Genomic DNA, 13,990 nt, shown 5'->3' on the forward strand with positions numbered 1-13,990 from the left:
TCGCGCGTCTCCACGACGGCGTACTTCCCCGACCGCCCGCTCGAATCGTCGACGAATTCCACGCAATCGTGCGCCGCGATCGCCGCGCGCGCGCGCGCGGACCCCCTCCGCGCGCGCACAGACGTCCGTCGTCGCGCCGCGGCGCGCGACCTCGCGCCCGCGCGCGTCACCGGCGCCGCCCGCGCCATCGCGCGTCGCGATGCGGCGCTAGGTCACGCCCCGCGTCGCCGCACACGCGCGCGCGCGCCGCGCCGACGACGCGATGAGCGCGCCGATCAATCCCAAGCCCTTCCTCGCGTCGCTCACGGGGAAGAAAGTCGCGGTGAAGCTCAAGTGGGGGATGGAGTACCGCGGATTCTTGGTGTCGACGGATGCGTACATGAATCTGCAGCTCGCGTCGACGGAGGAGTACGTCGACGGCGAGCGCCAGGGCGCGCTGGGAGAGGTGCTGATTCGATGTAATAACGTGATGTATCTCAAGGCGGCGGACGAGGAGGCGTGAGAGAGCGTCGGGCGAGCGCGTTCGGGAGGGAAAGAGGGAACGATCGAGGGACGCGGCGGCTGGCCGAACGAGGAGAACGAGACGCGACGAGACGCGCTCGAGAATAAACGTGTTTGTAGTGATGATGAAAACGACGTGATCGTCGATGAATCGTTAACGGGCTACGCGGAGGCGTCGAACGGGGACGCGCCCGAGACGCCGTCGAATTTGCAATTCGAAAAGTCCATCTCGGGGTGCGCCGCCATGAATTTTTTGAGCGCGTCTTGCTTCGTCTGCTCGTCCGCCGTGGGCAAGCCCATCGCCTTTTGCCTTTGATCGTACATCATTTTTTCCACCGTCGAGCGCGTTTCGCCGTCGAGATCGTCCAGGCGGCTGTTCTCGGGTTCGACCTTTTTGGTGTCGATTTTCGGGTCGTCGACGAGGACGTGCGGCCACCACTCGGCGCCGGTTTTCGCTTTTTGTAAAAAGCACGACACGTAGGCGTTGTCCTCCAGCGTCCAGTAGCACTCGTCCGGGGTGATGGCGGCGTAGAACTCGCCCTCGATGCGCGGCTCCCCGCTCGCCGTTTTAAGCTTGAACGAGAATCTATTCTTCGCGAAGGCGCACTCGATCTCCTTCGACTTGGTCCCCGGCGGCACCGCCACGCGCACCTCCAAATCATCCAACGTCTGCGTCCACACGTACTTCTCCGCTTCGCCGCCGTTCCCTTTATTCGGCATCATCGTTCCCGGCGCGAGCGCGTGCGGATCCTCCTCTTCCGCGTCGTTCGTCGTCGTCGTCGCCGTCGCCGCCGCCTCGGCGTCCTCGGTCACCTCCGTCAATTTTCCCTTACTTTTCTCCATCTGCATCTCCAGCGTTCGCGCTCGCAGCGCCTCCACGCGCTGTCTCTCCGCCTCCTCCATCGCCCGCGCCTTCGCCGCGTCTCTCTCCGCCTTCAACCGCGCCGCGTCGTCGTCGCTCGCCGTCGCCGTCGTCGCCGCCTTCGCCGCCTTCGCCGCCGCTCGACCCCGCGTCGTCTTTCCCAGCGCCTCCCGCACCGCCGCCCCCGCGCGCTCGGCGTCGACGAAGAAATCCGTTTTCTCATCCAGGAACGCGAAGAACGCGTCCAGCAGCGTCGCGATCGGCGTTTCCCCGGGCGCGGCGTTCGCCGCGCAAATCTGCGCCGCATTGATGAAAAGCGCGTCCGTCTGCCGTCTGTGCGCCATCGCTCGCGCCGCGCGCGCGTCCACGCGTCGCGTCGATCGCGACGAGGCCCTCGCGCGCGCGCTCGCGCGAACGCCGTCGACGTCGCGACGCGACGCGCTCGATAGTGCCGCGTCGTGGATTCGAATCGCGTCGCGCGCGCCACTCCATCGCGCCCGTCGTCGCGCGCGCCGCTCGACCGCGCGCGGGCGTCGAGCGCGTTGTCGTCGACGTCGGCGCGCGCGCCGCGACGCCGCGACGCGCCGTCGGCGGCGGCGAACGCGCGCGAAAGATTCAAATCCGCGACAGCTGCGCGCGATGACGACGACGACGATGGCGAGCGACGCGCTGAAGGCGCTGGAACCGGCGACGAGGGACGCGAACGCGTTCAAAGCGCGCGCGGCGCTGATCGCGATGCGTGAGATCATCGATGGGACGACGGAGGCGACGGAGGCGGGCGTCGGCGCGCGAGCGTGCTGGTCGGGCTGCCGCGAGTGGCTGGGATCGGGAAAGAAAGACGCGAGAAAAGACGCGGTGAAGACGACGCTGGCGCTCATGCGGTGCGGAATAACGAGGGAAGAGATGGAGGATAAGCTGTCGTTCGCGTGGAAGCACGCGAACTGGCGGTTTCGAGTTTCGGCGATTGAAATTTTGAGCGCGACGATGGCGACGACGGAGGACGACGCGTTCGCGAGACGATGCTTTGATGCGTTCGCGCGGACGCTGGGGGATCGCGAAGGCGAAGTGCGCGAACAGGCGATGGATGGAATCGCGGTGGTGTTTGAAAAGTTTCCGCGCGTCGGGCGAGAGGCGCTCGAGGCGACGAAAGACGCGATGCGACCGCAACACGTCAAGGAGATCGAACGACGGTTGGACGGCGCGAAAGCGGAGACGAACGAGATGGAGACGTCGAAGTCGGCGAGCGAGAGCATGAGCGCGAGTGCGGTGGTGAAACCGCTGGGCGATGGATTGGTGCCGCCGCCGCCCGAACGTATATCCAACGAACGAGAATTCACGCGCGCGATGGATCGCGTCACGCGAGACTTGCGCCCAGACGTGGATTGGCTGAAAAGAATCGCGGCTATGGTGCGTTTAGAGGCCATCACGCTCGGCGGTGGCGGAGAGGTTTTCGAAGACGCGTTCACGTCGTCGCTCGGAAGAGCCGTGGAGGTGCTCTTGGCGCAAATTAGCGACAGACGAAGCGCCGTGGTGAAGCAAGTTTCTCACCTGCTCGTCACTCTGGCGCGCGGCGCGACGAAATCTTTCGCCCAATACGTCGATCATTTTGTCATGGCGCTCCTGAAAACGACTGTGGTTACCGTTGGTGTCATTGCCGACAGCGGAAATGCGTGCATTCGAGGCATCATCGAGCACTGCCACGCGCCGAAATTGGTCCAAAGATTAACGGACGCCGTCGTCGCGGAGCGCGCGCCGAAGATGCGAGGCTGCATCGTGGAGTATCTTTCAATCATTTTGAAATCGTGGGAGTTGAGCAACCGTCACATCGACGCCATCGGCGACGCTCTTCGAGTCACGTTGTCTGACGCGGATGCTACGGTTCGAGCGAATTCGAAAGCTTGCTTTGAGATCTTATCCGTGACGTCGCCGACGGCGAGCGGCGATCTCTTGACGCGCGTAGACTCGAAGCTCGCGAGAAGTTTGTCCAACTTGACCAACGACAGTGAGTCCGAAGAGACATCTTCCGTCGCTAGACGCGGTCGAAGCGGTTCGCTCTCGAGCGCGCCCAGTCGAATCGCGCCGGAAGCGCCTGCCGCCAAGAAACTGCCGACGCCGGCGCCCACCGAGGCGCGGGACATCGCTTCGGCGGTCATGTTCGCCGAACGCGTTGAACGCGCGGCTGAAAGAGCGAGTCGAGCCGAGGCAAGTTCGAGATTACGCGGCGCACTCGACGACGCCGATGCACGCACGCACGGTGCGCGGGCGGCGCAGTTTGAGGCGCAGGTGACCCTGCACGCAGCGCGCATTGCCGAGCTTCTCTTGGGCTACATTTCTGACTCCAACGCCCTCGTTCTCGATCCTGCGCTCGAATCGATCGCCACGCTGGTGTACATCGCTTCGGAAGACTTGAAGCAAGTCATGCCAGATTTGTGCTTGGGCGTATTCGAGTGCTTGACCGACCACCGCGAGTCGACGCGCTCTCTCTCCTCCGAAGCGCTCACCGCCATAGGCGACGTGCACAAGCCGAACGCTCTCTTGCCGGCGCTCTTGCGCTCATTACATCTCGCCTCGACGGCAAAAACAAAAACGGGTGTGTTAGAGTTCGCTTTATACGTTCTTTCCGGGCGCGGGGGCGGCGCGGATGAGGTCGTACACACGCCGGCGTCGGTATCCGCGAACTTGGAGTCGTGGATCGACCTCGTCGTTGAATTGGCGTGCGACGTCAACGAACCGCTAGCCAAGGCGGCGGGGTCAAACTTGGGGGCGATCCACGTGCACGTCGACGGCGCAGTCGTACCGCGTCGGTTGTTGGCGAGCTCGGAATATAAGCGAGTTCGGTTTATGGAAGCCATCGAGCGGCGCGTGCCTAAGCTCGCGGAAATGTTGCGACCATTTCTCGAAGCGCCGCCGACGCCGCCGCCAGCGCCGCCGCCAGCGCCAGCGCCCTCGCCACCGGTCGTCACAGCTACGATGCACGACGTTGGATACGACAGCCTTGACGAAGAACACGGGTATGAAGACCAGAACATGGGGTCGCTGAACCGGTCCTATGAAACGATGCGTATCGAGGCGTCCGCAGGCAAGTCTCGCCACGCCGGCGTCGGCGAGCGAATCGTCGAGGCGATGGAAGGCTTACGCGATGAGAATATCGACACGGTCGTGCGTTCGCTGCGCACGATCGCCTCGAGTGCCGAAGACTGCTTCGCACACTTCAAACCGTACATGCCGTTGCTCGTGCCTACCGTGTGTTCGGCGATGGACGATGAGAATGAACTCGTCGCCGCTCACGCCTATGGGGCACTTCGTGCAATTTTTCAACATCGAGAAATTGATACTGAGGACGCGTTTACCGCGCTCGCACCTTTGATTAACGCATATAGCGCGTCCACAGCGCCGCTCATATGCGCGCACATGATCATCGAAACCGCCGATGCGGCGAGCGTGGAGTCATCGTTGCCGCTCGTCTTGCCGAGCGTCGCGGATGTGTGCGCGAGCAAGACCGTCGCCATTCGCCATCGCGCTTTGAACGCGCTCGGTGCGTGTCAACGCACATTCGGCGCGGCTTCGCTTTCGCCATACGTCGAAGCGTTATCGGTCACCCATCGCGCTGTGCTCGCCCATTACGCACGCAATTGACTTTGTAAATATTAAAAACAACCTGCTTGCCGAAGAGTTTACGCGACTGCACACGCTCCGTCATCCGTCGCCTCGCACGCGTCACCGAGCGCGGGTTTCCAATCGAACGGATCAACCCACGGCCCGAACGCGATAGCGTCATTAGCGTTGCCCGCCTTGCGCGAGGAGAGGCGACGAAGATGGATCGAATTTAAAACGGTATCGCGCGCGATGCGGTGGCGCGCGCGTCATCGCGAGCGAGTGCGCGGAAATATCATCGCTGAATGACGACGGCGCCGGCGAGACCGGCGTCGGCGATGACGGCGTCGTCGTCGGAGAGCGTTTTCGGCGGAAAGCCCGAGAGCTGCAGCGTGTACGCGAAGGATTCATCCGGGCGCGATCTCGCGATGAAAGAGTGGATGTGCGCGACGGTGTGCGTGGTGTTGAACTTGGCCACCAAACGGCTTCCGTCGCGAAGTCTGATTTGAATCGACGTCGTCGGTTGGGACTCGTCGACGTTCCACTCGACCGTCGACGCGGGCGCCGTCGATGCGGGCGCCGGTTCGCTGTCGCTCGCGAGCGTGCGCCCGGATCCACCGAACGCCCTGTACTTTGGCTCTTTCGGCGGTACGTACGGCTCGTGACGCTGCACTAAATTGATGTTCACCCGTTCGGTTCTGCTCCGCGGCGCGAGCTCCGCCGGCGCCTCGCCGCGTCCGATGGACTCCATGAACGCCACGTTCGCGGGGTCATCGAACGTGCGCAGCGGTCCATCATCGACCGTGAACCCATTCTGCCAAAACGTGACGACGCGACTGACGATCCCATCGTCCGCGTTCGCCGCCGTCGCCGCGCTCGCTTCCTCTTCGTCCGCGGCTTCTTCCTCCGCGCTCGAGTTCAGCGTTCGCCCGCGTCCTCGAAACGCCGTCGCCGCCCCGCCTCGCGCGCCTCGACTTTCATTCGGGTTCAAATCCTCCGCCGTGCCGTCCATCGCACCGTGCGCGCGAGCGCTGTCGAACATCGACGCCAGTCGCGCGTCGGGTCGCTCTCGCGGGTCGATCACCGCCTGCCCACTCGACGCGCCGCCCGTGTACCACTCCTGCGGATCGGGGCCGTTCGAGTCGGAGGCATCGTCGTTGCGTTCGTTCACGTCGCGCAGGCCGCGAACGTTGGACTGCGAGCGCGGTCAGTCGGTTGATTTCGATGTCGTTGAGATTACTGAGATGACCACGCGAGCGCGCGTCGCGCGTCGATCGGGACGAATCGCGCGCGCGCGGGCGTACCATGTCGCGCGTGTTTCGTCGTGCGCGCCGTCGAGCGATCGGGAGACGTCGCGTCGCGAGGTGAGGTTCGTAACTGCTCCCGACTGGAACTACAATGACAAAGAGAAGAGTCGCTAGGCGTCTTCGTCGCCGGCGCCAATGCGGCGCCAAGGTGTCGGCTATTTCTTACCGCGGCGCTTCTTCTCCGCGGACGCCCAGCCGGCTTCGTTGTCCTCGCCGTCGGCACCGGAGAACCCGGGACCGGCGCCTTGAGCGGCCACCTTGGCGAGCTCGCCGTTGCCCAAACCTTCGGCGAGCGACGGGTCGGCGCGCTTTTGACGGATGAGCTCGACCGCGAACGCGCTAGCCTGCGGGGTTTTGCCCAAGTATAACGCGACGTACTCTTGAACCTCGCCCGCGGAGGGTAAACCGAGCAAGAAATCCACCAAAGTCATGTCGTCTGAATTGTTCAACTGGGACATTTGCGCCTTGCACCACGCGCGCAGGGCGTTTTTGTTGTTCAAAGGAGGCAAACCTGAAGGCAAGGGGGCGCTCGACGACATCGCGGACTGCGTGAGAGGGGCGACCGCGTTACCGATGACGGGTCGAGCCTTTGGCGCCTGCGACTGAGGCACAGACCTCGGCACCACCATCGGCGCGGACGGACGCGGCGCGACTTGACTCGGCGCCGCGGCGGCGGCCCAGCCTCCAGAAGTTTGCATCGCCTGGTTTTGCTGGGCCATCGCCGCTTCAGCCTCGTGTTTCGCCGCGGCGCGCAACGCTTCCTCTTCCTGGATTTGCTTCAAGCTCTTGCCACCGCCGCCAGCGTTGCCACCCCAAGCCCCGCCGAAAGCGGTGTGCGTGCTCGGGGGCGGCGCGTTCTTCGCCGCTTGCGCGGCGCGCGCCTCTTCCTCGCGTTGAATATCCAGGAGCGTCTTACCGGCGACCGCCGCTGGTAGTGCAGGAGCGGCACCACCCCAGGCTGGTCCAGTCGGCGCCGCCTTCGCGGGTTCTGGTGCGGGTTCGACGCGCGGCGGCATCGTGACGGGGGGGGGCATCGCCGGCTGCGGCGGCGGTTGACGCGGCACATCTCGCGCTGCCGGTGGCGCGTCCCACTTCGAAGACGCATCCGCGCTCGCGACTTCTTGTCTACCACTTCTATCGTGCATGTGTCTGTTCTCGATGTCCGCGAGCGTCATACCGCGAGCTCGTGGCGGCGCCCCGCCCGCTTGACTAGATATCCCCAAGCCCGCGGCAAAGTTGGCGAGAGCGTTCGATCTCGCCGCTTGCTGCGACATGGCTTTAGGAGCGATGCCGTGCGACTGCTCTATCTCTTCTAACGTGAGACCTCGCGGTGGAGGCGCTCCGGAAGGTTGCGCCTGCTGCGAGAGCCACGGTGGTAAACCGCCCTGCTGTCGCGGCGGCGGCGCCTGTTGTTGCGGCGGCGGCGCCTGTTGCATCGGGATGCGGTAGCGCCAGCCGTTTTGCAAGAGTTCGATTAACGGCATGAAGGGCGCACCGGCCGGAGCGTCGATCGGTTTGCACGGTAAATCGTTCGGAAAGAAGCCGCCTTGATGCCATTCTATGAGCTCTTGACGCGTGAACGGGCCCTGTTGCTGTCCCGAAGGATCGAGATAGAGCCAGTCGACGTTTGCCGGTACCGGAGGCGGCAACTGCTGCTGCGTAGGCGGCATCTGTTGTCGTTGCTGCGGTGGGATCTGTTGCTGCGGCGGCGGCATCTGCATCGGCGGCATCTGCATCGGCGGCATCTGCACCGTTTGTTGCGGCGGCGCCTGCATCATGCCTCCGATGTGAGAGAGGTGCGGCATGAGCGTCTCGTCCTCTTCTAAAGCGACGAATCGAGATGTTCTCGATTGTTCTTGCGCTGGAACCGCGGGCTTGCCGAGACCAGCCAAACCGAGTCGTTCCTCCGCCGTGAGCTGCGGCAGCGCGGTACCCAAGAAAGAATCGTCCGTCAAGCTGGCGTCAGCCAAAGAGTTGCCTTCTTGAGCCCACTCGGGGACGTCGTCTTTCGCCTTACGGGTCGTCGTCGCCGCCGACGCCGCCGTCTTCGGTTCGGGCACCGGTTCCTTCTTCTTCTGCCAGTCGCCGTGGCGACCAATCATCGTCAGCTCCCACATCGGATCTCCCGGTTTGATCGCCTTCAACGGCACGTTCGTCCCGCACACGTCTTCTGGCAACTTACACGTCTGCAAAGCCTCCATCTCGCGCAGAATCGTCACCAACTGGGCGGCATCGTAGCGATACTTGGCGCCGTTCTCCTTCTTTTCTGGCGGCGTCTCCGCCGGCGCCGCGTCGTCGCCCGTCTTTTCGCCGTCGTCCGCAAACTGCCCGCTCGCCGCTTTTCTCGCCATCACCGCATCGAAGAACGCATCGCTCACGCTGCTCACTTGCAACGCCCCCAAACTCAGCTCCAACGCCTGCCCGCCGCTCTTCCCGCGTCCCATCGTAAAACCGCGACCGGCGGGTCTCGTCGGAATCCCTTCCCGCGCCTGCGCGCGTCCGCTTCCGTGTCGTCCGCGCCCTTCGCCTCCCTCCGCCTTCGCATCGCCTCCCTCCGCTCGCTTCCCATCGCCGTCGATCCACGCCTTGGACCCCCACGAATCCCTCGCGTCTCGCTTGCCCCACCCCGGCGGTCCGCCATCCTTCCCGTACTTCTCCCGTCGCTCACCTCGACTCGCGCGCTCGCGTCTCGACCCCCCGCTCGCCGCGCCCTGTCCATCGCCATCGCCTCGCCACTTTACCTTCGCTTCCTCGCGCGTGTCGCTCTCTCGTCTCGCGCCGCCGTCGTGCGACTTTCGCGCGTCGCCGTCGCGATCGCGGTGTCCGTGCCCGTGCGCCGTGTGCCACCCCCCCCCGTCGTCCTGCCCGCGCGCGCTCGTCGCCCTCGACCCATCGTCGCCTTTCGCGTCGCTCATCGCGCGATTCGCGCGTCGTCAGCGTCGTCGGCGCGCGGATTCTCCCGCCCGCGTCCGATCGACCGATTCGATCGAATCCGGCGTCGCGTCGCCTCGCGCGCGCTCCGCGGTGGCGCGGCGCGCGTCGTCGTCGACCGCGACGTCGTCGCCGAGAGCGCGTCGTCGCGACGCCGTGCGCGTCGCCGAGTCGCGCGCGCGCGTCGAATTGTCGCGCGATTCGATGCGTCGTCACTCCGCGTCGTCATGCGCGCCGCGGCGCGCGTCGCCGGGGCGCTCGCGAGGCCCGGGCGCGCGCGTCGTCGAGCGTTCGCGCCGCGGCGCGCGTCGCCGCGTCGCGCGTCGACGCGCGCGGGCGCGGGCGCGCGCGACGACGGGGACGGCGGGCGACGCTTCGTCGCGCCGAGCGAGGGCGCGACGGCGGCGCTCGCGCGGGCGCTCGCGCGCGTCGCGCGCGAGGGAGACGTGATATGCCTGCGCGGCGACGTGGGGGCGGGAAAGAGCGCGTTCGCGCGGGCGTTCACGCGCGCGGCGACGGGGGACGACGGGCTGGACGTGCCGTCGCCGACGTATCTGGTGCAACAGCGGTACGACGCGCGCGAGGGAAGCGATGGCGGGAGAGGGATGCGCGTGCATCACTACGATTTGTATCGCCTGCGGGACGCGAGCGAGATCGAGGCGATGGTGGATCTGGAGGAGAGCGCGGAGAGCGCGGTTTCGGTGCTGGAGTGGAGCGAACGGTTGGGACGGTTGACGCCGGAGACGCGGTTGGAGGTGCGAGTGCGCGCGATCGGGGCGGGAGAGCGCGCGTGCGGTGAGGTGGTGGATGACTCGGGCGAGACGGCGAGCGAGGAGGGCGACGAGGAGGGCGAGGAGGAGGAGGAGGAGACGGACGCGGCGTACGTGGACGTCGCCGCGCGATCGTTTCGGTTCGTCGGTTTCGGCGGCGATTGGGCGGATCGAATCGCGCGGATATCGCCGTAGTGCGCGCGATGAAAAATATGTAGAATTACTAGTCGACGTTCGATCGCACGAGATCGTCGAGATCTTCCGGCCCCCAGTCGTCGTCTTCGTCCTCGCACGCCTCGTCCCAATCGCCGTCGACGCACGCGACGTCGTCGTCGAAATCGATTTCGTCGCACGCGTCGTCGCGCGCGATGTTCATTTTCGCCGTGAGCGCGCGTATTAAACTCGCCTGCATGGAGTTGAGCGTCTGCACGTTTTCAATCGTGCCTTCGAGCGCGCCCGCGTGCACGGCGGCGCCGAGCGCGACGGCTTCGTCGGGGTTGACGAGCGATACGTTTGGCTTTCGACCTAGAGTGTTTTCGACGAACCGTCGCACGCACGGCGATTTCGTCGCGCCGCCGACTAGGAGAATTTGATCGAACGGTCTTCCCGCCGCGCGTGACGCACCATCTTTCTTCAGCGAGTTCTCCATGATGGCTTCCAAATCGACCCCCGCGCTGTCCGCGGCGGCGCTCACGGGACGCCGCATGCGGCGAAGGACGTCGATGACGAGTTTTTCAAACAGTGAGCGAGTGATGATGCGCTTACTCCCATCAGGCATCGGCACCTCGACCTGCTCTTGATCACTCAACGCCTCGCGCGCCTTGCGAGCGACGCTCAACGCGCCTCTGGGATCGACGTCGGCGCCGAGCGATTTCGCCTCGGACGCGAGCCAAACCGCGATGATGCGATCAAAGTCGTCCCCGCCTAAGTTTGGGTCGCCACCCGTGGCTAACACCTCCACGGTTCCACCGCCCACCTCCAGCACGCTCACGTCGAACGTCCCTCCCCCGAGATCAAACACGAAGACGGTTTCGTCTTCGTCCACGTCCACGCCGTACGCCAACGCCGCGGCGACGGGTTCCTTCAGCAACCGCACGACGTTCAACCCCGCGAGATGTCCCGCGCGCGTCGTCGCTTCCATTTGCAAATCATCAAAGTACGCCGGCACCGTTATCACCGCCTTATCGATCGTCGTTCCTAACTCGGCCTCCGCCGCGTCCAACAGCGTTCGCAGCACGTGCGCGCTCGCCTCCTCCGGTAGCACCAAGTACTCTTCCCCGCTCTCATCCACCGCCGCGATCGCCGCAAACTTCGTCTCGGGGTGTGGGACGACCCTGTACGGCACGTCTTTCGCCTGCGCCTTGCATTTTTTGTACTTTCGTCCGATGAACCGTTTCACGCTGTGCAGCGCGTTGCGCGAATCCTTTTGCATTCTTTTCTTCGCCTCTACGCCCACCGTCACCGCGCCGTCGGGGCCGAGGGCGACGACGGACGGAATCGTGCGAAGGCCTTGACACGGCACGATCTCCGCGCGGCCGTCGCGGACGATGGCGACGGCGCTATTCGTCGTGCCGAGGTCGATGCCGCAAATTGAGCATCGAATCGACGCGGGCGCGGAGCGGCGTGAAACCGGGGCGCGCGAGCGCAGCGCGCGCGAGGGGGACGTCGACGACGTCGCGGTCGACGCGCGGTGAGGGGTGACGGCGCGCGAGGGCGCGAACATCGCGCGAGTGTGTGGGGGCGGGGACGACGCGCGCTGACGAGGCGAGCGCGGCGACGGACGCGCGAAACAATCGTGGCTAAATGTCGCGCAATACAACGTCGGAGCGCGCGCGAACGGTGCGCACGTGGTCGCGAAACGACGTCGAGCGTCGCGATCGCGGGGCGTCGCTAAGGCCCGCGCGATTTGATTGGCGATTGCGCGGGCGTGTTCGCCGCCGACGGCAACCGACTCGACGGGCGCGGGACGACGGCGAAGGCGTCGTCACCGAGCGACGATCCGATTTGAACCTTGACGGGCAGCGGCACGGCTAAATTGAATTCGTTCGCGACGGATTCCATGGCGTGTCGCACGATTTGTGCGATGGCTTTGGCGCTGCGCGCGTCGCACTCGAAAACGCACTCGTCGTGCACCGTCAACACGAGCTGACATCGTTCGATGAGATACTTTGTGCGCAAAGTATCGATGACGCGCACGACTGCGGTCTTGAAGATATCTGCCGCGCTGCCTTGGCACACCGTGTTCACCGCCTGCCGCTCCGCGGCGGCCCTGTCGTCGTTATTCTTTGAGTGCAAATCTGGAAAATATCTGTGCCGAGCGCTGATGGTCGTCACTCGAGCGATTGGCTTTTCCTCTCGCGCGCGGATGACGATGCCGTCTAGCCATTCCATCAGACGTGGAAGCATAGATTTGAATCGAGCGACCTCGGATTTCGCCGCTTCTTCGCACATGCGCAAATCAGATGCCAATTTCTTAGCTCCGCTGCCGTACAACAATCCGTATACCAAATTTTTGCAATTCGTTCGCTCTTCGGCGAGCACGGTGTCGGGGGCTTTTCTGTACCACTTGCTAGCGAGCATCGTAAACGGGTCGTCTTTTAAGTTGTTTGGTTCAGGATTTTGAAGCATGTGAATCAGCGTGCGATCTCCACTGAAGTGCGCCATGATTCGAAGCTCCAGCTGCGAATAATCCGCGCGAACGAACACCTTGGCCGCCGGGGGCACGAAGGCGGACCGTATCGATATCTTCGGCGCGTCGAGGCCGTAGAATTGATCACCACACGTCATGTCGTGCGCTAGCGAGTGAAAATTTGGTTCGCTGTGCGCCAACCTTCCACAGTCGTGATTGGTTTGAAAGATGGAATAGCGAATGCGAGAGTCATCGGCGTACATGCCGAGAATGGTGTCGGCGAAACCGCGTCTCTTGAACACGCTCCTGTGTTCTATGATGAGCAACGGAAACGGATGATTACTTTGCTCGTAGAGCTTGCGCAAGTTGTTGGCGTCGATACTGGTCTTCGCGCCCGGCGGCGGCGTGAGTTTCAAATGTTTGTACAGACGATCTTGCAGGTAGGTGTTGTTCGTCAGCGCTCTGCGTGCGATCGACACCGAAGAATCGAGAACTATCCATTTTTGTGTCAAAGCGTATTCCTCTAGCTTCTTGAGACGATCATCCATCGTCGCCATCTCCTCGCGCATCTTGCGTGCGTCGAAAGGAATTCGGACGGTTTGCATCGCCACGATCGGAGCTACAAACGGCATTTCGATCTCCATGAGAGGTCGGAGAAGCTCTTTCTCTTGACACTCTTTCCAAGTTAGGTGACCCATGGCGTAGCACGCCGCGGTTGCTCGCGATAACGGTTTTAGATGGTCTCGATCTTTACCAAATCGATCCACAATATGACACGCCGCCTCGACGCCGCTCGTCGCTTCGCCCAACTCGGCGCTAAAGAGTTTCATAAGCGGATCGGTCGGGTCTGTCCCACGCATCAGCGCATCGTGTGCGCTTGCTTTGACTTCATCCGCACTTGGACGAAGAAGCCACGCGGCGATACGCACGTCCACGCACGGCTGTGCGAAACAGAAGAGACGGGCGGCGTACGTACTCGCTCGCGCGTCGACAATGTTGCAGAGCTGTGACTGCAAGTCGATCGTAAACTTTCTTGGGCCTTCTTTCGATAGAATCTCGAGCGCACGCGCGATAGGGATGCCGACTATCTCGCGATTTCTGATCGCATTCTTCTGCTCGTGCCTGTCGTACAAAAGCTTGGCGATGAACACAGCGCGCGAATTCAACGCCACAGCGATGCGCGTCGGCTCCTCGAACGCTCGACGCTCCCCCGACGACTCGTGAACGCTTTTCGGCTGGAAAATCACGGAATATGCCGAGGAATCCTGCCATATGCTCAAGAACGTCTCGATATCTTCCGAGGTTTCGAGCAAGGTTGTGCCGACTGCCGTTCGCACATCGAGTTCAATCGCCAGATCTAACGAGTTCTCATTCGCCATGCCGGCTTCGATTTCTC

The 13,990-nt window shown here is 63.7% G+C and overlaps 8 protein-coding genes across 8 annotated transcripts; 3 read left to right on the forward strand and 5 right to left on the reverse strand.

The window, feature by feature from the left end:
- Nucleotides 1-262: 262 nt before the first annotated feature.
- OSTLU_34727 (predicted protein) lies at nucleotides 263-502 on the forward strand (the record flags this gene model as incomplete). Its single annotated transcript, XM_001419599.1, has 1 exon — nucleotides 263-502. One exon carries the CDS (start codon nucleotides 263-265, stop codon nucleotides 500-502), a length of 240 nt encoding a protein of 79 aa, XP_001419636.1.
- A 161-nt stretch (nucleotides 503-663) lies between these two features.
- Nucleotides 664-1,221, reverse strand: OSTLU_34638 (predicted protein; the record flags this gene model as incomplete). Its single annotated transcript, XM_001419802.1, has 1 exon — nucleotides 664-1,221. One exon carries the CDS (start codon nucleotides 1,219-1,221, stop codon nucleotides 664-666), a length of 558 nt encoding a protein of 185 aa, XP_001419839.1.
- Nucleotides 1,222-2,002: 781 nt separating this feature from the next.
- OSTLU_16888 (predicted protein) lies at nucleotides 2,003-4,999 on the forward strand (the record flags this gene model as incomplete). The annotated part of the gene is made up of 1 exon (XM_001419600.1): nucleotides 2,003-4,999. The coding sequence occupies one exon, from the start codon at nucleotides 2,003-2,005 to the stop codon at nucleotides 4,997-4,999; it is 2,997 nt and encodes a 998-aa protein (XP_001419637.1).
- Nucleotides 5,000-5,252: 253 nt separating this feature from the next.
- OSTLU_35116 (predicted protein) lies at nucleotides 5,253-6,158 on the reverse strand (the record flags this gene model as incomplete). Its single annotated transcript, XM_001419803.1, has 1 exon — nucleotides 5,253-6,158. A coding segment is annotated over one exon (906 nt), but the record flags the coding sequence as incomplete, so codon positions are not given.
- A 261-nt stretch (nucleotides 6,159-6,419) lies between these two features.
- Nucleotides 6,420-9,179, reverse strand: OSTLU_93284 (predicted protein; the record flags this gene model as incomplete). Its single annotated transcript, XM_001419804.1, has 1 exon — nucleotides 6,420-9,179. The coding sequence occupies one exon, from the start codon at nucleotides 9,177-9,179 to the stop codon at nucleotides 6,420-6,422; it is 2,760 nt and encodes a 919-aa protein (XP_001419841.1).
- A 621-nt stretch (nucleotides 9,180-9,800) lies between these two features.
- OSTLU_33647 (predicted protein) lies at nucleotides 9,801-10,160 on the forward strand (the record flags this gene model as incomplete). The annotated part of the gene is made up of 1 exon (XM_001419601.1): nucleotides 9,801-10,160. One exon carries the CDS (start codon nucleotides 9,801-9,803, stop codon nucleotides 10,158-10,160), a length of 360 nt encoding a protein of 119 aa, XP_001419638.1.
- Nucleotides 10,161-10,842: 682 nt separating this feature from the next.
- Nucleotides 10,843-11,556, reverse strand: OSTLU_7001 (predicted protein; the record flags this gene model as incomplete). Its single annotated transcript, XM_001419805.1, has 1 exon — nucleotides 10,843-11,556. A coding segment is annotated over one exon (714 nt), but the record flags the coding sequence as incomplete, so codon positions are not given.
- Nucleotides 11,557-11,796: 240 nt separating this feature from the next.
- On the reverse strand, nucleotides 11,797-13,238 carry OSTLU_50562 (predicted protein; the record flags this gene model as incomplete). The annotated part of the gene is made up of 1 exon (XM_001419806.1): nucleotides 11,797-13,238. One exon carries the CDS (start codon nucleotides 13,236-13,238, stop codon nucleotides 11,856-11,858), a length of 1,383 nt encoding a protein of 460 aa, XP_001419843.1. The 3' UTR covers nucleotides 11,797-11,855.
- Nucleotides 13,239-13,990: the final 752 nt, after the last annotated feature.

This window comes from Ostreococcus lucimarinus, chromosome 9 (assembly GCF_000092065.1).
Source record: "Ostreococcus lucimarinus CCE9901 chromosome 9, complete sequence".
NCBI lineage: Eukaryota > Viridiplantae > Chlorophyta > Mamiellophyceae > Mamiellales > Bathycoccaceae > Ostreococcus > Ostreococcus sp. 'lucimarinus'.